The 22,116-nt window shown below is 42.2% G+C and overlaps 1 protein-coding gene across 7 annotated transcripts in view; it reads left to right on the top strand.

Moving 5' to 3' along the window:
- DNM3 (dynamin 3) overlaps positions 1–22,116 on the top strand; it is a 177,206-nt gene that overhangs the window by 140,632 nt on the left and 14,458 nt on the right. For 6 of the 7 annotated variants that reach the window (XM_035332692.1, XM_035332694.1, XM_035332697.1 and 3 more), the window contains 3 exons: positions 13,576–13,740; positions 18,106–18,332; positions 19,377–19,613. In XM_035332692.1, the coding sequence (XP_035188583.1) occupies positions 13,576–13,740; positions 18,106–18,332; positions 19,377–19,613 (629 nt within the window). Of the gene's footprint in view, positions 1–13,575; positions 13,741–18,105; positions 18,333–19,376; positions 19,614–19,815; positions 19,830–22,116 lie in introns of all 7 variants that reach the window. The other variant, XM_035332700.1, reaches the window with a different exon arrangement.

Genomic DNA, 22,116 nt, shown 5'->3' with positions numbered 1-22,116 from the left:
CCACATTAGACAAAACTTTTCTACCTGCTGATTTTCTGTTTATACTCGGAGAAAAGAAATTAACCTCAGTTAGGAATTGGGGGGAATTGGACATAACTATTGAACTTGTTGGGAATTTTGCCAGGGGTTTCACTGAGAGCAGAGCTGGATGCAGTTGCACAGGATGTAGCTGCAGGATGATTTGTGGTGCAAAGCGGAGTTCAGGAATTCTGGATTCCTGAAAATCAAACTCACGAAGGGCACCTGTAGGAAAAGCTTTAAAACTGGTTCTGCATCTCCGGCAACGTAAGGAAGCTGTTGTTGTAGTCTGCTTGAATGCTGGTGGGTGTCGAAAGGAAGATTTCAAGTGACTTCAGCTGGAGATAGATAAGGCCAAATTCCTGAAGGTAACAATTCTCAAAGAAGTAATGAGCATCTGTAGAGATACACGAATAACAGCTCTTGACCAGAAGGAGAAAAAGTATCTCTGAGTTTATCACGTTGACTGCTGTTGTAGTGATGAAGGTTTCAGACTCAGAAAGGGAAGATGAGTGAGTCTTTAATGCCTAAAGGATGGTCTAATACCATGGATTTGTTAAAATATGAAATACTTGCAAAATGCTTGAGTAAGGAACATGGATCTATCTGTCATTGCTGCAAGTGGGAGACCCTCTAAAGCTAATAAATGCATCGTAGGCTTCTAATAAGTATAATACTAAGTTCGTTTCAGTCCTTTTTGATCAATACAAGAGTGTACATTAATTACCAACAGAACCAGTAACAATGGATGTGTTTAAAGGCTCACTAGGTCTTTTTTGTACTAAACCTTTTTACTAGACTTTTGGTTTGTGCACACTGTGGTTTTATTGCTTTATAACTCCATAAGCAATCAAGAAAAGGGTTGAGTTTTGTTCACGCTAATGCTTTTATTTTCACTTTCACCATCTACACTTCACTAGAATTTTATATTTCACTACTGCATGGAAATCCAAGTTAGAAAAAAATGACAAGTTTAGGTGATACTTAAATGTAATTGCACAAATTGGACAATTAAATCCACACACCTGAAAATGGCTTTAGATCCTTTTGTTTTCCTCTGATGTTCCTAACCAGTGCCTGCTCTTTTCCAAAAAAGCTTCTTGTTCGCTCACCCTCGTGCAATGGCTTCTCATAAAACCTGACTTCATTTAAAAAATGAACAATGTAAATGGTACAAAAATTATCCTGCAATGTCCATGGAGCCCTAAAACCTTTACTGCCTCTGCTGGTTCCTCAAGATGAGTTGTACCTTCCAGAGGAAGACACTGCAAAAGCTTTTGTAGACCATCAAGAAAGAAGGGGAAGAAAGCCTCAGCTATTTCCATTTTGACTTGTAAGACAGGGAAATTCTGTCCTGTTTGTTTCTTCTTATTGGTAGCTTTTTTCCATTTTAAAAACCATGGTGTACATGGATTATTACTGGAAAGAAACCAGCATGTGTGTAGAGGGTGACAGCTTTTCCATAGTCAAGTGCTGCTACAAGTCAAAATTGAGATCAGAAGCATTACTCGGCAGCGCTGGGAAGCTTGTGGGGCCAAAGGCAGTGCCAGTTCCACCTGGCTGTGGTTTATTTCCGTGAGCAGAACAGTGATTTTGTTACAAGTGTGGATTTTCTAAGAAGCTTAAGATGTGTTTCAGGATGTTTTGTTAAGCACCTCTCCCTGCAGTGGGGCAGAAGCCACGAAGGAGAGGGCAGCATCGCTTTTGTGTAAGTCAGGCTGAGGGTCACTGGTCAGCAGGGAGCTCCCAGGGCACGCCAGCAGATACCCAGCTGACCTCTTCAGACAGAAAACTGGAGTGTGGCAAGCGAACGTCAACAGGAGCCGAGGCTGTGCTAGCTTTGCAGGCTGGGTAGAGCAAGGAGAAACGACGTGCTTTTGCCTGAGGCTCCTCAAGCTATCTCTAACCCGCTTGCTTCCTGCCCATCTGGAAACGCGCGCCTCTGACATGTTGAAGTGTCTTGGGAAAAGAGACGAGGAGGGAACGCACTGCCGGGGAAGCATCTGATCCCCGTGGTCTCCCCAAATACCTGTGTACGGTAGGGATATAATCCGTGCTTAAAGGTTGCTGCTTGGGGGGCCCCAGTTTGGCAGGCATGCTGGTAGGGAACACATGCCCTGAAGCCAGAGGGTGTCTCAAATGAAATGCTATTTGACTCCCACCACGCGGGTCTTAATAATCCATGGGTCTTAATATGGCTATAAGGCTATAAATTCAGGGATTTTGACCTCAAAGTCTTTGAGTGTGTTTAAAAATAGCTCACCCATCCTCATTTTATCACTTCATATACCCTGACACAATTTTGGAACCTGCCTCCTTTCCCTCTAGCAGGGGAATGCTGTAATTAAGAATCAGTTTTGAAAGGCCGTTCTCTCCTAGCTTGAGGCAGAAAAAGGCTTTATGTATTTTGCAGGAGATTATAAACAATTCATTGGCTAAAATTAGCTGTAAAAAGGGAGCCCCAGTTCTTTCCTGTGCTGTGGTTTGTACCACAAAGACTTAGTGTTTTTAAATCATGACAGAGCTCTCTAAAAACCTTGAAAGCATATTATGTATGTGTCATTTTGGCTCAGTTTGGAATAGTCTCACCTCTAAGCCAGAAGGCCATGGGTTCAAGTTCCTTGCCCGCCCTTGGATTTAGCTGTCTCACAGTAATTTTATTACAGAAAGCATTTTAAAATAGAACCATGGGGGAAGAAGATTGAGACTTTTGTATCCGTAACGGTACATCAAGGCGTTCAGTCACTGGGGTGATACTTCAGATGACAGCTCTCTTACTGCCCTTATTTGTTTTAGTAGGCATAAACCCACTGAACAGACAGGGGATGGCCCTAACGTTGTGGCAGCTTTTTCTCCTCTTGACAAAGGAAGTTTTAATCCTTGGGAGCACAGGTATGTGTGAGCAACTGCTCTCTGTCTGAAGGAGGTTTGCATTTTCATCGTGCCGCCCCAAGGACGGGGTTCCTTGCGTGCGCGTTGCTCTGCAAGAGCTGAAACACCAGCAAAGTCAAATGAATCCTGGTTTGGCTGTACCTTTTGCTGCTGACCAGTAACAGAACGAAAAACAAAAATCAAAACTTTTGAACTGAAAATGCAACAGGTCATTTAGAAGTTAATTTGCAGAAATATCCAGCCAAGGTTAGGGTTGACCTTAACACCAATAAAGCCAGGTGATCCCAACTGCAAAGGTCAGCTCCGTACATGTCTGCTTGGACCCTGGGGTAGCATATATGTCCCTGATGCCCTTGTAACTTCCCCACAGAGAGGAAGTCAGAGTGACTTAAAGTTCAAATTTGATAGTTTCATTTTGTTGTGGTTTTTGTTTGTTTTTACCAACAAGCATGCAACCTTACAAAGCGTTGTTTACAGACATGTAGTAACTTACCAGACTCTCACATCTCTCTGGCTCTTAAATACAATTCCCATTTATCTGGGGGGGAGGAGTGGCAGAAAATCTTTTAATTTTCTACTGTTTTTGCAGAATACTTAGGTTTTGGCGTATTTATACAAAATGGAAGCCATACAACAAAGCAGTCTCAAATTTCATTTGGTCCAGGATTGTGTGTAGTGTAGTTACGCACAAATTATTTCTTCTCTTCAAAATCATTTTCCCAGTAATTTTCAATTTCTGGCATTGTGGCGTGAAACCCAAGTGCTCCTTTCTGGGTGAATTTCTTTTGTTGAGCAATATTTGTGAGACTTCAGTAACCGTCCCAGTGTTTTCAGATTCCTCTCCTGCTCTGCTCTGAGGCCGTTGTGCCACAGGAATGCTGCAGCTCAGATTTTCACTTGGGAAGTTAAGGGGCTTCTGAAACGGGGAGTTCGCATGGTGGTGATCGCTGGTGCTCTGCGGGGTGCTCAGCTCCTGCCAGAGTTTGTAGCCTGTTGTTGCTCTGCCTGCCAGAGCGCTTATGGAAAACCCATTCCTGCATAGGAGAGCTTTGAACCCTCGGACCTGAGTTGTCAAACGAAATGTTTTGACCAGAACTTTGGCCAAGATGCGTTTGGCATATTAAGAACGTCTGGGAAAAGTCGATTTATTTGCATAAGATGCTGGTCCTTCTTGTATGTCCGCTTGATAAATGAGATTAAATGCATACTTTTTTTTTTTTCCTTTTCTCCAGATAACCCATTGCCGTAGGTGCTACGGAGACTATGAGAATTGGGGTGAGACATGGGGGATAATCCATCTTGTTGCGGCCACATCTGGGATTCGGGTGGGGTGGTCCGTGCAAAGCTGGAGCTGGTAATGGTCTGTCAAAAGCAGGGGTAATGGCTGGGCTAGCCAGCTAGCCCGGGAGGGAGGTGTCCACAAGACAGATTTCCCTACTAAGATGTGGTCTACAGTGGGAGAAAAAGATTGAGAATCCTACCCGTGGAGTCTGGCGTGGTAACATGGACTGAATGCGAGGCAAAGGGGAAAGGAAATGGTGCTGCTCAGGAGCACAGTGATCCAACTGTGTGAAATCGGTGTGGGTGCTATTAAAATGCCGTCTTCCTCTCCCTTCCCCTTTCCTTCCTCCCTCCCCCTCCGCTGTCAGCCTGGCTGAGGAAAAGTCAAATAACGTACGACTGTGTTCCTTGGCATCCCGACTGCAATTTCCCTTTAGGGGCTTCAGACTTGAGAATGGGAGGTTTTAAATCTTGCTGATTCGTGCTATTCCTGCAAGCATATGTGCGAGGGGAAAGAACAATGCGAGTTCAAAACTGAAATCGCAAGTGAGAGAAATTGTTGCTGCTAAATCAGGTGTTGCAGAGGCCAGTGGAAAAATCAGGCTCTAAGAAAAGTAGGCAATGGCTTTGTTTAGAACTGGGAAGGTTAATGAGAATGAACTAGAAAGTGCTCTCTGTGTATTCAGCCCCCAAGGATTTGAGCAAAGTTGGAGGGATTTATTTACTGATTATCCAGACTATACAACTGGCAATAAGATTAAGTGAAGAATTTTGGAACATGCTGACATTTCTTATTTGCATCATTTACTATGGAGATCATTTGTCGGTCCTGCACTGAGCTTGTGGTGAAGCAGGGCTTAGTCTGGCCCAGCAGAGACGGATCTGGTACTTCTCATGGCTCGAGGGATGTGGGGGTGAAAACAGTTTAACGTCCTCTTTTGTGTCTCCGAGAGGAAACATCAAGTTTGTCTAGGTGCTTATCAGAGGAGAGTTTCAGAATATTTTCCTAGACATCATTAATTATGGAAAAGAAAAGCGCAGTTATAGGTGACACATTGCATTAGATAACTAAAAATAAAAGGCAAGGCTGTAATTTATTGAACCCCTGCATTGGATGCTGTACAGAACTGCCCCTCTGCGAGGCCTCCCCCAAGTCCTTCCCTCCCAGGATGCACAGAGATGTGCATGCTGCCCTTCTCCCTCTATTCCTATCTGTTTAAGCCAGCCTGGAAAGCTGGAAGAAATGAAAGGAAACCAAAGAATAAGACCTCAGTACCAGATCTAGGAATAGAATTATGATTTTTTTTTTTCTTCTGGGTTCCTGCCTCTCAAATGACCACATTTAGTGGAAAAGCATGCAGCTCTCCTATGCTACACACATAGGCGCAAAAAGTCATAAGCTGTATTTTAAAAACTTAGTCTTGGGCAATGTGTTTTCCCTCACCAAGCCACCCTCCACACACTGAGCACTTAACGTTCCTCTTCCTAACCCCACAAGGGAAGATGGCTCCTTGTCCCTAAAGGGATCCTCCAGCCAAAGCTGGTGCATTGCTGCTGGAACCAGGAGAGTTCTGTTTGTCGCCCTCTGATGCTCGATTACTGCTAAGTAAAAGTCTTCAGCGTCGATCATTTCTGCAGAATTTTGGAGAACATTTTTTTAAGGAATGGTTTTGGTAAGAAGGAGAATAACAGATGAATGGCAAGGTGTTATTTCAGTCTTTGTGAGTACTCTTACTGCTTCTCTGATCAGCATCATAGGTGATTAATTCTCTGGTTTTCTACTTTCATCTTCTCCAGCAGAAGCTGCAAGGCTTCTATTTGCTTTCCTTTGCAGGGGAGCTGCATACAGCAGTCAGTAGCTCTAATCCTCAGATGTCTGGCTGATGCCTGCACCCATCGATCACCTTCTCTCACAGCAGTCTCTCATGATTCTGTTCCCCTTATAATGAATGTTTGCTGCTGTTTCAGGCTATTGTCTTTGGGAATTTGTTTTGTGTGTGTTATAACAAATGCACAATAAATTTCCACATGAACATCTTCCATGCTAATCATCACACTTGAAGTTGTAATCATCATGTCTTGAATTCCTGGGTAAGTCACCACTATTTGAGACGTCCCAAGATCCACTGGCCTCTTCTACACTGAAATAATGGCCAATACTATGCCAGTGATATCTCACATCTCGATTATTTTTTTTCAAATGTGCTCCTATAAATATGAGGCACTTCATGTGTTGTTATGACAAGGAAATTCTTTGACTGAAAAGTTTGCAAATTCCAAAGTAGTATTTGTTTTATAAACAAAGGTGCTGTTTTCCTTATGCCAGCCTCTTTCTGCTTTTGCTTGTCCAGCAGTCTGTTCTGAAAGGCATGAAGCAGCTGTTGGCCCTGAATCAAAACTCGCAGTGCAGGGAGGGTTATGTAAAAGTCCTTTGTGTGAGAGATGTACATGGCAGCAAATGGTGAAATTGGAGCACGGATTCTTTGAGGGGATTTTGCCATTCACAGCAATGTTTTATTTGTTATTTACTTTGTAGAAAACAAAAAGGAAAGTGGAAGGTATCATTGGGTTTTTATTTCTTTTTGCATTCTCAGAAATGCTCGCTCTTGTTGCAGTTTGTAATTTCGTGCTGCTTTGCACCCTGTATCATCACCCAACGGATGGAAAGGCTGCAAGAAGTTGTGTTGTATTTCCCCTATCCCAGGGCAGGATCTCTGTACGCAGGCCATTTCTGAGGGATGCTGGCCTAACCTGAGGAGAAGACTGAAGCTCCTCTAGTCCATCTACTTCTGTGCTTCACTGATCTTACCGCGTAACATTTTCAAAATAATTGACCTCTTTTCCCATCCATCTCTGACAGTCATCTCTCCCCTTCCACAGATGGTTCATTCTGAAGTCACTAGTCCCAGCTGATCCTAGTTTTTCCTTTCAAGTAATGTTCTGCAGAGCCCTGTACGTCCTCCTCAGTTGTTTCCTCTGATCACTCTTAAAATGTGCCACAAATTCCTGGTAGTGTAATAACCAGAATTGGATACACAATTCTTGTCCTGATTTCATAATAGCAGGACATTGTCAGCTAATACTCTGTTTATATTCCACTGCAGATGCAGTTCCATTTCTGCTGAACAGCTACTTCAGTGGCCTTTCTCATGCTGTGTGTTTATAACTGATTTATTCCTGCCTAAGTAAAATATGTTCTATTCATAATGGATTTCATTTAGATTTTTAAACTGTTTCTCCAGATCATTGGGAATTCTGCTCCTGTCATCTAACCTATTTACTACGTGCCCTTCTCCTTTCTCATCTGTAAATGTAATAATCACAGGCTGTAATCCACCATCCCGAGCATTAAGGCATTAATAAGCACATTAAATAATACATCCCACACAAAGTCCCCCGATAGAGTTCTCCAGTTTGACAGTGAACCATTGACAGGTTTTCTACGGAAACGCGTGTCCAACCAGTGATTGCAGAGGGAGCACACTTCCCTTAATGAAAACATCACGAGGTGGTGCCAAAAAGCTTGACCAGAGACCAAAACATGTGGCACCTGGTGTTACAGCCGTAAGATCTGAATCTGTGCTCTAAAATGAAATGGGACTGAGTTGACGTTATTAGTTGTCAACCTTGTTGGTTGTTGCCTGTCTTTTTCTTCATCATGTGCTTAAAACTAGATCATTTGGTTCAGTCTTACCAGGAGTAGGCTGGTCCTTAATTCGCTGCCTCCTCTTTGTAAAGACTCTACAAGAACTTCAGCTGCACAAAGTCCTGAAGAAAAAGAAAGTGGGAAGGTATTACAGAAATTACCTTAAATGCTTATGAACTCTAAGACAAAAATTACTCCAAACGTGTCAGAGTTCTGGTAATTCGTCATCCCTTTCAGTCTCATAGTTTCACGATTGAAGAAGGCAGGGAGAGAGCCCAGTGCAGAGTTTGAATGTTTGGGATCATTAACATCGTGTAAATGTCTGGGGACCCGTGTGTGGATTCAGCAGAAGGTTTCAGCTAATGGTCTGTGCTATACAGTGTCTGCGAGCACAAAGAAGAACCCAAGTAGTCGATTGTTGAAACTAATCCAGCTAGTTAAATACTCTGAATCAAATCAAGCTCGGCTGCATTTGTCTTCTGCACGGGTACAAAGTGAGACGGATCGTGTGGAAGGGAAAGCGGGATTGTAAGCTCTGCTGGGAGCAGTTCAAGGCTGCTAATGAGAGCATCGTCGCTGAATGGGGCAGCCCGTGGGTGGCTCAGTAAAGGCAACAGCAGTTCCCAGTCAGGAGATGCTGAAAGCATGAAGAGAGTGGCAAAGCTGCCCTCTGCGAGGGAAGAGGCCAGCTTCCAAGCTGCCCGGGAAATGTTCTGCTGCTGCTGCTGGCTTTGTTGTAAACGCACAGAAATAATGTATTGTCATTTACTTGTGGTTCCTTCCAGTAAGAAAACCTCACTGTGTGAAGCCGTCATGTGGTTTCAGCAGTCCTCTGGCAAAAGGCACACTGTGTACAGCGGAGAGCGTCTTAGCTGAATTGTATCTCCAGCTTGAGACTGCAGTGAGGAGAGAATATCAGGAATCGGCTAAAGAGACTTAAGAAAAGGCAGTGGGGTTAGGACAACTGCAATTTTCCGAGTGTTGGTGCGTTAAAGAAAAACCCTGCTTGGCCAGGAATAGCTAAAACAGGTTCAGCAGCTGTAAATTCAAACATAAATGCAGTTTGGAGGGAATGACTCATTTTCAGGTTGTTGTTATAAACTTGCATCTGTAGATAAAAGATAGGAAAGTAGCTTTTAAATGATGGGTTTCTCCCAGCAGTTGTGGATTTATTTCACAGCGTACGGAGCAGTGGTTTGCTGCTGCTTTGGCTTTTACCCTTTCACCAGTCACCTTCCCGTCTGCTTCCTCTCAGTCATTTTTAATGGAATGCCTTTTTGATTACATAAAACTGGTTGATACACTGCTCTAATGAAAATGCTAGACAAATGCTCCTTCTTGGAACTGACATCAGGAATGTTATACAAGACATTCTTAAATATGCTGGCAGCTGCCCTGAGTGTAATGAAATCATGGAAATTAGAAGTATTGCTCTCTCTGTGTGGCCAGCTCAGGACTGTTTTCAGTACGTTACCCAGTTTTGCTGTGAATTTCAAAAGGAATTACTTTTCCTGGAATTTCTTGGGCCGCTCTTCAGCATGCTTATAATTCCCTCAATCAGAAAAATTATCCTGATATTCTGAAGTGCTATTACTTTTTTAGGTTTGCGTGTAATTACGTCTGCCTCCTTCCTTTTGCACCACATTAAGTCATTTCTCTTGCACCAGGAAGTTTACAGTCTTGAGAAGACTGATAACTCTTCTGGTAGCAACGCACGTGTAGGGTGAAATCCTTTCCCACTGCAGCCAGCACGAAAATTCCCACAAACTGAAGTGGTTTGAATTTCACATGCAGTTTTTAGACTTCTCTTGTGTGACACTTTAATCCTTAATATGTTTTTAGTTCAGAAGGGTGTTTTTAGCACAGTAGCAATGATGCATACCTCATGTTTTGCTAGCAGCTTTTCATGCAAGGATTATAAGGCAGCTTATGAAAGGCGAGACCTACTGCAGAGCGTAAGGAATAGGTTTTCTTTTCATTCTTGTAAGTGCAGAGAAAGTAGACAGAAAGGACTGCCTCCTTACCTCTGAGGCAATGTGTACACGTGTATAAACGAAAGCACCATCCTGGCTTCCACGCTACCTTCCCCTGTGGTGTTTCACCTATTGTTTGTCTGTACCCTTGGTGTATATTCAGCAGATATTCAGAGCTTCTCTTTTCCCAGATTAATCTCATTTTCTTTACCTGATTTGTAGCTCTCAATTCTTCCATAGTCTTGTTGTTGTAGGTTTACAGAAGTTCCTAAAGTAACTGCAGTTGTGTTGCTTTGAAATAATAATAGTCCGTTCCTGACAACAATTATTAGCAGTAGTAAGAGTCAACTGAATGAAAACAGCCCAGATTCCTCCCTATTTGTGTTAGCTGATGCTTAACACTTGCTCTTGGAATCAGCAAGTTCTGGCTCAAGGATGAGGACCACTGAAAGGGGCCTGTGGCTGCCCCATGCCTGGGGAAAGGAGGCACAGAAACCCGTTTCCAGCATTGATCCTCCTGTTCTGCTCAGCATGCTGAGGTGGGTGTCTCTTGACCTCCTCTCCAGCGTATGCCAGCACGCTGCGGGATGTGCAGGAAGCACTGCTGTTAAGAGAAGGCCCGGATGGCGTTTGGAGATGGTGGCAGGGTTGTGCGACTGCCCAGTTGCTCAGACACCTGAGCACTGGATGCACACCAGGAGAATATGCCAGGGAGCTCCTGCAAGGCGGGGTTTCCTTGCTCTTCACTGCACTAGCAAATTTTCAGCCTGTAAGCGCTTGTTTCTCGGCAAATTACAATATTTTCTGAGGAAGATTGTGGAAAGCAGCTGTTCATTTAGTAGCTCGTTAATGGTAGTAGTAGTTCATTAAAACAACCCAACAAGCTGTTGGTGATCAGGTGCCATCCAGGGGGTTGTTTTGGTCACTCGGTTGCGGACTGCTTTGCTCTCTGAACTACGCTGAGAAAGCAGTAGTCTGAAAACACGGGACATACTGCTTGGTCCTCAGTAAGATAAGGGCTTGAAACGTTAGGTGTTGACTTGAAAATTAGTTGATCAGCAGTCAGAGAGATGTGAGGGTTTTCTATGTGCTCTGGTTTGGACTTATGTGTTGCAACTGACTTGAAAATACCTTTCTAGACTGCACAGGGGCACGCACTCGGGCTGATGGGTGTCTTGTGCTGGAGCTAGAGTCACCACGATGCTCAGGGAGAAAACCTCCAATTCTGAAAGAACACAACATATTTGGAATAGGGTGCCTGCATCACTTCTATCCTGTGATGGCCAGCATTACCAGGCAGCCTCATTCTCAAATGTTGGCACAGAGAAAAGCCTGATAACTTTTATTGGTGTGCTACAGTAGCAGGGAAATCTGTTAGAAGCAACATTTCTGGTGTATGAAAAACACTCACATCAAGGTGGTTTGCAACGTGACAAGCCTTCAGCAGAGATGGCAAGTCTTTAAGAATACTCAGGCCAGAAGCTTTTGCCATAAATTACTGTAAACTCATGAAAGAATGATCTTTTTTGATTTTTAGACAAAATAAATCAGCAGTATGTACTCAGCTCTATTACAGTTTCAAACAAGACGTGGACTTGTGAAGTATTACCCACTTTCTGTAAATGTCACCTATGAGCCTGGATGTAAAAGGTTAAATGTTAGCAGGCTTATTACCCCTTGCCTTAAAGATCAGAGACAAATTACTATTTTTATTTTACATTCGCTTGATGAGGATAATGATAAACATCTGTCACTTTGCTGCTCAGCCAGCTAAGAATCCTATTGCAATCTGTAATTTAAACGAGGGGGGGAACACACCGAAGAAGTACAAATACACGGACAAACTGTACTGTACATAGACAATAAAGGCAAAAAGAAAGAGAATACACATCTGTGGCAACTGGCAAAGGGGAATTTTCTGCCTGCAATTACTTGCCTGAAATCTGTGGTTGTATGATAAGTATATGATTTTCCATTTATTTGGTATTTCACAAGGAAAATTCAACTAGTTTAGTTTCAAACGTGGAGACGAAGGAACATACTCAATCTGCATGCTGTGAGTGACACTTCAGCATGTGAAGGTTATTAACAAAATGATTAAGGTCTATAGGGTTGTGTGTCTACTGTTGTTACAGAATTGAACAGCGTTTTCATCAAGAGCTCTTCCAGTGTCCTCCACAGTCCCAAGATTTTTAGGAAGCACCGCTAATTACTTTTCAAGTCCTTAGATTAGCTGTTTTTCCAGTACTTCATCTGTAAATAAGAACAATCTGATCCGCTGAGGCTGTTATAACCTCTTCTTTTACACGCATTTAGTTTTGTTTTTAAATGGTATAGTGGATCTTACGTCATAATAAAAGGAGAAGTTAACAAACAAGTGTCACGATTTCATTTAGATCAGACAGATGAAGCCATAGTTTATAAGAAGGAAATAAGATGGGATCTACCTGCTAATGCTGCATGAGTGTTAGGACATGAAACTAGGAGTTGCTGTGTGGCTTAGTAAGAATGGCTTTTTGTGCAAGGAGAGGCCTCTTTGGTGCTCTTCTAGCTCCAGTGGTCTTTTACTAATGGGCTGGCAATGAACTTCAACGGGTCAAGGAATCGGTAACGTGCCAGTGACGTGCCAGTTCAGCTAAATGCTGTGTTGTAAAAGGTGTTGCGCTGATAGCCGTAAGTCTGGCTGCTATATAACTAGTTTTTGTTACTAGTTTATTCGTTTTTGCACGTAATTTCTGCTTCCTTGTGTTATGCTTCCAGCTACCCACAGAACGGGTTTAGATTTTATAGTCCATGCTCGTATGGCTTAAGTGCTCATTTTCTTCATTTTCAGGGAGAAGTATTATATGTCAGGGTTTGTGGAAAGGACATTGTTCTTTTGACTTTCCAGGTTGAAATTTAATTCTTTTGGCGTCTTTGAGCCTCAGAAAGCAGTTTGATTTTTGCCAAAGGGATACTGTTCTTTTATTTTTAAGTTTCCTTGGTTTTGTACAGGCCAGACTGAAGCAAAGTGCATACTTTTTAGGTTCCAGTTAAAGTTCCTGATATTTTCTTTAATTAGGTCAGCTGTTTACACACAAAGAAGTTTTTTTCTCTCCAATGAAAAAGAGATCTCTAATATATAAACCAGCCTATGTTATGCTGAGCCTTGAGCACTGGAACCAGTGATGGTTTTGCTGTTATCCTTCATAAATCCTTTGTTTATATAGGTGCTATTCACGTCTAAAATGTTTGAGGCTGAATTGCAGAATTTGTCACAACTGAGTCAGCCTTAAGAAACAACGATGTTTTTTTACCCATAGGAGGGTAAAATTCAATGCCCAGACTTACAGCATTGCTTTATTGCATGAGTCAGGCTGGCTGAATCTGAATCGTTAATAATAATAATAATTGTTAATAAATATTGCAGCAAATGATCTGAGATAATTTCTTGGGGTTTCATTTACCTCCACACATCTTCGTCCAAAAATGTTCCTTAATATAAAATCACAATGTGTGTGGAAATATATCATGGAAATACATATAATATATAATTTTCTCTTTGTGAAAACAATCTTGCCTGTTATATTGCATTAACCTCTAAAATTCCAGATTTCATAATGTTAAAACACTAATGTTAAACAGGTAGGTACTTCATCTTTTAACTTGCAGTCATTCTTTGTATGAGTTGTGTTGCTGGATAATTACAGTTTAAGTCCATTTTGTTTCCAATATATTTCCAGTTTGTTTCAGTCTGAAAGACTTTTCCTTTCTTCTTCCACGCAGACTGAAAATGATGAGAATGGCCAAGCGGACAATTTTTCAATGGACCCCCAGTTGGAGAGACAGGTGGAGACGATTCGAAATCTGGTGGACTCCTACATGTCTATTATCAACAAATGCATCCGCGATTTGATACCGAAAACAATCATGCACCTTATGATCAATAACGTAAGTAACAGCCAGGGTTCTGTTATTTTATTACATCTGCTGAATCTCTTATGCTCATACAAACACATTTCTTGAATAAAGCAGCAACAACAGCACATACTAAAGAGAACACCCTGCCATAAATGTCACATTCTAAAACAAAATATTCCACTCTTCTTTAGTAGTATGACGTCCTGCAGCCTTCTGAAAGTCTGGTACAGTGTTCTGAGAAGTTCTTCCAGCATGCTGAAAGTTGCATTCATTTATGTCTTACTCAGAATATAAATTGTTATTTAAAGGTAAACCAAGGATCCTTTTCTTTTTTCTGTTTTGCTTTTGATATAGTAGGGAAAAAATGGGGTTGGGAGCTCCATCTAGGCAGCCTATGAGAGCAGCAGAGCTGTGCTTCCTTGATTTTCAGTCTGTAACCCTTTGTCATGGTTTCTTAAAGAAGTTCTTATTTTATTTTCAGGTTGCCATTTTCAAGGAATAAATCTGGAAGCGTTGGACACTGTTGTTTAGATAAGCTGATGTGGTTGTTTGATTTATTGTTTGTGTCTTTCTTAGATCTGAAGATCATTTGGTTAAAGAAACGGCTTTGAGATATCATTGTTTTTCCACTGCACTAGGATCTCAGCTTTCGCTTTTTGGCAGAGTTCTGAATGGACCTCGTTGAACTGAGCTTGCTATTAGAGCTGTTGTTGCCACATGAATTAATAGCGGAGCACAGAGATCCTGTTAGTTATGTATAGTGCCTTTTCTGTGGTCTCTCAGGTCATCCAATCGATCAGTTGTTACAAACACAATGTGTTGTAACACAAATCTGGTTAGAAAGGAGCATTTATGTTTGACTTGGAGCCACCTCTAGCCTTAGTCTGATGGCTTTCATTAACCCTGTAGAATTTGTGTTGCACTTAGGTGTTTGGACAGGAAATCTCAATGGGATTTCCAGGGACATGCAATATGAGCAGAATATTTGGAGGAGGACAACAGAGACTCCTTTAAACTTCTTTAGGTTTAGGGAAGGCAGACCCCAGATTGTGCTCTAGTCCTGGGTGAGTTTGTGCAGAAGAGTATGGGAATGATGGAGCTGCCTGTTTTTCTTACATACACAGACACACCCTGAAATTAGCCATGGTCTCAAATTTGTAAGGTGAGCAAATTCCCTCTGCTTTCCCTCTGCTCTTTCCAGATCACAGCTAGCAACTTGCTGCTTCGTCTTAGCACAACTTTGGTGCCTTTAGAAAGGGCTGTTTTTCAGCTCTCATTTCATAAACTGTAGAGTTCAGTGAGCAGATACTTCTGAAAGTTTACATTAAATTTTCTGCCACTCACCTCCTCATATGGAATAGCTTAAGGGTCTCTGAAGTGCTGCTTTACTCAGGAGGGGAATACGGTAAGATTTTGTACTTTCAATCTCATCAGCTGTTACGCTGGTCGAGTCTGCCATGCTGGCTGAGAGTGGCGCACAGAAACTGCATCCTTACCACATCATCTGCCTTTCAATTGACCTCATAGTCCATAGCTGTGTTTGGGCTTGCTAGTGAGCGAAGCCCTACACCTCAATCCTAGCATTTCAATTTGTGGCAAAGAGTCAAAACTTTTAAAAAGACTGTGAAGAACTAAAAATGTTACTGCACTAGTTTCTGTGTAGCATAGGCAGTAAATACCACATTAAGCACAAAATCTGAGTTTTAAAAAATCAAAGCTATTAAAAAAAGAAAGAAATGCTTGAGTCAAGACTGTTGAGCCAAGCCAAAAGGTTGTGGAAAGACCTGAAAAGCAGTGGAGCCGTGAGGGAATGTGGGTCCTGTTAAGTAGTGCATGTGTTCCTTGGAGTCTTCAAAAGTCCAACCCATCCACCAGGAGTTAAGTGAAAATATCCTCTCTTCCCCTTACTGATCATATTCTGTACTTTCCGCTGCTCCATCATGTTGCCTCCAAGACTCTGGGAACAAATTGATCCCAAGGAATTTGTTTCCATGACAATTGTAACCTCCCAAGTCCTCCTAGAACTTCCTTTCCACTTTGTGGGCCTGTAAATGAGCACTTATAATTCAGGGGGAAGTATCAGGTTCAAACTCAGTGTACAGAAAATAATTAGATGTGTCCCTCAGCATGTTTTGAGACCTAAAACTAGACCGTTGTATTCCAAATGCATCCCTTATTCTTCCCTTAGGGTGGATGTTGATTACCTTAAAAGAAAATACATTTACCACACAGAACTGCATTGAGTTACCATTAGAAATTCAAACACGCAGAAACAAAACACACATTTCAGAATTTTCAGCATTATTTCATGGTGCCTAGGTATCAGAGATTATTCAAGAGGGGTGGTCTTGGAGTAGACCATGTATGCTCCACAAGCAGTGCTGATATTAATCGCAGCTGAGTAGAAAATGATAAAGTACTTGTTACTACCAACCTTAAGGTTAAGGAACAGATTGTTTTTGCATTTGAGACTTTGATGTCTGTTGTAGTCTGCCCACTGATAAATGAAGGTTCCTTGCAAGCCCATCGCACCCCATTTGGACAGGGTGACAGCGCAGGCTTTGCAGTATTGGTGTTTTGGATGCTGGCTGTGGTTCAGCTCTGACTGCAGGTCTGCGAAAGAAAATATTTTAAACCTTTGCTGTGACTTTTTTAAATTTTTTATTTTTTTGAGCAAAGGCATGAAGAAGTGTCACTTGCTTTCCCAAGCCGGAGAAAGTGGCCATCATGGAATGTCTTTATCTTTAAAGTGCATCCACTTGCAGAAGGAAGGAGATCTGATTCCAGAACTGTCCGTAACGCTGCAGTCTTCCCTTCCAGAAGGGTTCAGGGAGTTTGAGTTTGTGCTAGTGGCAGGCAGGGATCTCTCATGATAATTGTCACAGGATGATTTTATTTTTTTTTTTCAAACAGATATTTGTGGTTTAACAATGCTTTTACAATCAGCTCTGGCCTTAATCTAATTTTAGGACTTCTTTTTTTTGAAGTGATGCCATTAAAATGCTCATTTCATCGAGTAGAATGTGATGCTGTTTAACTCTGATATCTGTTTTTAATGTGGAGTCTTTGGCAATCACGAGGAAAGTAGTGTACTCTGGCTCTTGATCAGTACCATCTACTGGAAAACAGCATGAGACTCGGAAAATTTTTGCAGGCTTTGCTAAGAGTTTGTGCATCTCCTGTCATACGTGAATGGGAAATGACAGCCAAGCTCGGGCAGTGTGGTGTGTTTTCCTGTAAGGCCTGTCCTGGCTTCTTAGCATCGTTAGGTGACAAGCAAGGGTCCCACACCTGTGCAGTGTGACTGCTCCTACTGACCTCGTGTGAACGCAAACGCTGCCGTAGTCCCATTGTCAGGATTTAGATCAGCTAGCACAATCCCATGTGCAAGTGGAGCTCAGGTTTATGTAATCAGAATCTCGGGAATGTATTATTGTTAGCATCTCCAGCTCAAAAAAGCTTTATAGAGCAAAAAGCCAGATGAGAAATAGATCAGAACAGCAATGAAAGGTTTGAATGCAAGGATTTAGTAGGTCAGCAGTTGGTCTATTTACCAGCGTCTTATTTAATCAGAGTACCTCTAGCTTTTTATCTCTCTTAATGTGGCCCAGGTTTCCAGAACCAGGGCAGACATAGCAGAAAATCAATATAGTAAATTGATTTGAAGCCTTCTCCCCTCAGTTTGAATGTGTTTGGATGGGATATTTAGAATTTGACAAAGTTGTTGGAGATGAAAGACACCATCTACAGCAGGGTGAATTGTCGCTAAAAAAATAATTGACAAAGATGCTCTAAAGCCTGAAAGTGCCCATTCCCAAGGGAATTTTGTATCTGGTGGTATGCTCATGGCTGCCTTTTACCTCTGGGGCAGCCATTTTAATGTTGGACCAAAATGCTAGCTGACTCCTGGGAGCCACTGGGAAGCCCTGACAATGAATTGCAAACATAGGTGTCACCTTAGAGAGGTAGATCTGTGTTAACTCCAACCATGTCTAATATTTCAAAGACAGAAAAAAAGGGGGCACAGTTCATTGTGGAGGGACTGCACAAAACTGCCTTATTCTCAGATGTGAATAGCAGTCTCAATGCAGCTTCATATTTGCATTAAAACCATCTCCTTGAAGGCAGCTGCTCTGCCCAGGTGTGTGTGCCAGCCTTTCTTTGGTCAGAGCTCACCTTCAGGTTGCTGTACCATCAGCTCAACCTGAGTTCAGCATTTTTTAGTCCCTGATCCAGCCTAACAAAAGCTGCATGACCAGGAGCATTGAAGTAAACAAGGTAGCAGGAGAAACAAATGAAGTTTAGGTAGGTCTCTCTCCTGGATCTATGGATCTCCCACTGTACTTGTTCAGTACTGTATTTTGACTTGTTTGTTTGGTTTATCTGATGAAATAGGTAAAGGAATTTATCAACGCAGAGCTCCTGGCTCACTTGTATTCTTCTGAGGACCAAAACACTCTAATGGAAGAGTCAGCTGAACAGGCGCAGAGGCGAGATGAAATGCTTCGTATGTACCAAGCTCTGAAGGAAGCCCTAGCAATCATTGGCGATATCAGCACTAGCACTGTGTCAACCCCTGCACCACCTCCTGTAGATGATTCTTGGCTCCAGCAGGCCCGCAGGTAAGGGTCTTCATATCTGCTTTGCAATGAAATTTCGGATGGGCAGACATTGTTAGCATCAGCAGCTCCCTCTTTACCCATCTCTTCGGGCATTCCTCCAGGTCTTTAATGACATTTGTGAGGGGAATCAGAAAATCTTGCTATTATCTAGATGTTGTTTCATGTTGCTTTAAGTATTTTAGGGATGAAGAACATGCACATATGTTACTTTTCTTGTATGTTGCCAAGAATTTCTGGAGCAAGACAGACCTTAAATACCCAAGAGCTCTTCTAGTAAAGCCACCAGCCTTCTTCTCCAGTATCCTGTATTCTCTTCAAGACTGGCTTGGAGAAAAGGCTGCTTCTAATTCAGGTTTCAGCGAGCTGCATCCTTCCTAAAACATCAGGAGCTTTGTGTTCTACCATATTATACTATCAGGAAGCCAAATCCAGATGCTGAGCCCCAGAGCAGATGTGAACTTGTATGCTGTATGGCCCCGTTTATGTGCTGATTTTTTACAAACCTTTTCCCACATATATATGTTCTGTTGATGTGTGTGTAAACACCAAACAAGGTACTTGCCAGTTAAAAGACCTTCCATGGGATTTACAGCTTGTCTGATGCTTCAGATAGCAGCCATTCCTGTCACCAAACAGTGATTTGATTTCTGTAGGAGTGTAATGCCTTTCCTTATCCCAGCAGTCCCACCTACCTTAGCAAATTAACTCTGTGTATCCGCAAGGTCTCTTCTTGCAAGCTGCTGTAACACTTCAGGGCTTCAGGCTCCAATACAGTTAACAGAACTTTGTTAGAATTCTGGTAATTAAATCTATTAGATTTACCTCTTTGATTGTATGTTTATTTCTGACTATCTTGAGGCATGCTGTCTGTGGGAATGCTATATGTTAGATCTAAGTATATGTGATGCTCTGGCACTGTCAGCAGAAGAAATGCAAAGGAAAAAAGTATTTGGTGACATTAAAAAAAAAGTTTTCACTTCTGTTTTTTAAAACAAACGAAAACGCCACCTCACTGAATGTCTTAAATATCTGTTGTTTCACTAGATCTCCTCCTCCAAGTCCCTCAACTCAGAGGAGGCCTACGTTAAATAATCCCCCAACCAGACCTTTATCTGGCCGAGGACCAGCTCCTGCAATCCCATCTCCAGGCCCTCAGTCGGGGGCTCCCCCAGTCCCATTCCGCCCAGGACCATTGCCACCATTTCCAAGTGGTGGCGAAGCCCATGGAGGACCTCCCCAGGTTCCCTCTCGGCCAACGCGGGCTCCTCCCAGTGTCCCAAGGTAAGATGTCTCAGCTTTCTAGTGGTGGGCATGGTTCTCTTCCTCTAGCATAACAGACAGATTCTGCACAACGTAGCGAAGGCAAGCACGGTTGTTGAGTAAGTCCTGCAACAAAGCAAAATTGTATATTCCCTGCAGAGAATCAAAGGCGTTCCAAGGAAGCAATTTTTAATACAAATATGACTTGTTGAAAAGATAGGAGCTTTTTTCCAGTAAGTTCAAAGAAACTGGCTTATATTACATTGAGAACCCCTGTTTTGGTTGTGTTGTATCCACATGAGGTGTTCACAGAGACAAGTTCTCTTGCCCTCTACCAGAACATGGGCAGCGGTACAAAAAATAACTCACTTTTGCCATTTTGAGTGCTCACCAGAGCATGTAATAGCTCTTCAGGGAGAGAACAAGAGCAAGTCCTTGTAGAATCAGTGGAACAAACTGATAGGAGTAGGATTTTTATTCCGTAAGCCAAATAATTTACAGCCAGTTGAAAATGGTCCATAGCTAACGGTGTAGGTCATAGGATGTAGGTCACGAGCACAACGTGATTGGTTAAGGAACAGCATTTTCATGATCACAATTCTTTTCCTTCTGAGGTCTTTGCATTTTTCAGTACTTCTATAAGTAGCTTTGCATATTTTATAACTTTGTGTGGCACTAACTGGTTTTTTAATATAAGCTGTATGAATAAAATGTCCTTAATATTTATTTTCACTATGACATAATGCACTTAATAATTCGTATATACAAAAGGCTCTGATTCCTTGGGCTTCGTTAACTTCCTAAATTGTGAGAGGTATGGGCAGGTTAGGCGATGCTGGAACAAAGGCCTTTCTCCATTTTTCATAAATTAACTCTCAGATTAGAATTAGTCACAGTTTGGAGAAAAAAGCAAGCCAGGTAAACAGAAACAAAAATAAAATAGGCACAATTTCCATTTTAGAAATAGCAATTGAAAATAAAACTAAGCCACCTTTGGAGAAAAACTCCAAAATGTTTTATCTTAAATAGGTGAGATCTGTTGCTGTCAGTAACAACTTAAATTTGCGACTCTGTTTCTAACATAATAATTTATATATTATATAATATGAAGATGCATATCCCAGTTTGAGGCTGAATGCCAGTTCTGAAGCAGCTCTGCAGCTGAACACATGTATATCATCATCATGTTTACAATATAAAGAATAAACAGATGAAGCATATCAAATGAATGAAGTTATATATATTTCCTACGAAAAGGGCGTTGCATCAGTGCCCAATCATGAAACAATTTCTTTCATCATAGCGAGTACCCCATAGCTTGCAGCAGGAAGAAACACAGAATTGCCTTTGGGGGTACTAAAAGGAAGAAATCCAGGTTAGGGTCCCCCCTGGAAGAGCTTGAAGGGCACTGGCACCAGTGTTTCCACTGTGCCACCAATGGACAAACCACGTCCCAGCTAAAGAAATGAGGTCGAGTGTTTGGTCAGTTGTACTACTGGAAAGAACCACAGCTCCCCGGCGTGTCGCACCTTGCCTTGCGGATGAGCATGTCTCCTTTGTCATGCCTGGCTGTGATTTTTGCATGAGCGTTGCTTTCCTGAGGTGGCTTGCCAAGAGCATGTCTGATGATAATCTTTTTGATGCTAAAGTGATAGGTGGGATGGAGACCGGGGAGGAATGTCCTAGCTCCCAAAAGGCACTTGGGTAAGCAGCCTGTGAACAGCTCAATTCATGCCTGCCACTGGTGGCATGCGAAGCAGTGGCTGATAAAGAAGGTCAGTGCTTTGAAAATGCTGAAGCTGGAGATATAATTTAATGTACAACTGCCTGACATTTTTGTGGAAAAAATATCTGCAATACGCATCTTCTGGACTGGATCCTAGCTGTCTTTTTTTTAGAGCCACGAAAGCCTCAGACATAAAAAATCTCAAATGCTTAAGAATTCGGGAGGGGTTTGGTGTTTTGCTGAAACTTCAGGTTTCTCCCGCTGACTAAACTCGGAGAGAGGAAATCCCAGGGAAGGGGCTGCAGGGGAAAACACCTGAGGGGGACGGTGTGGCAGGCTCCTGAGCCTATTAAAAGTTCTTTGGAGCCCTGGAATTTCTGCTCCGCTTGGTCTGGTTTTAATAACAGCCTTTGCAGGATCATAGGAAATTGACTCAGAAAATGGGTCTGAGATATTAAAAGGAAAAAAAATAGTTTTAAGGAAGAGTTCTTGTGGAAACTTGAGCTTCTCTGTGACTTATTTTTGAACCGAGGCTCTGTGCTCTGAGTGCTGTGCCACCACTTTGTGACGATTCCTTGAAGTGTCAGGATCTGTCCTGTCTAGGGTGTAATTACGCTTCCCGAAAAGAAAGTTGTGTTTTTAGTTCATCTAGCTTTCCAAAGGAGCTCTTTTATGCATCCCCCATCACTGTTATGTGAAACTGAAAATCCTGACATGCTGAATAAGTAGAAACTTTCTATTTTCTCATGTTCTGCTTTAAGATAAAAAGATCACTTTCAGGGGTAAGATTTAGACCAT

Source organism: Oxyura jamaicensis, chromosome 8 (assembly GCF_011077185.1).
Source record: "Oxyura jamaicensis isolate SHBP4307 breed ruddy duck chromosome 8, BPBGC_Ojam_1.0, whole genome shotgun sequence".
NCBI classification, from domain to species: Eukaryota; Metazoa; Chordata; class Aves; order Anseriformes; family Anatidae; genus Oxyura; species Oxyura jamaicensis.
Note: the sequence above shows the minus strand (reverse complement) of the source record. Positions and strands in the feature narration are given on the sequence as shown.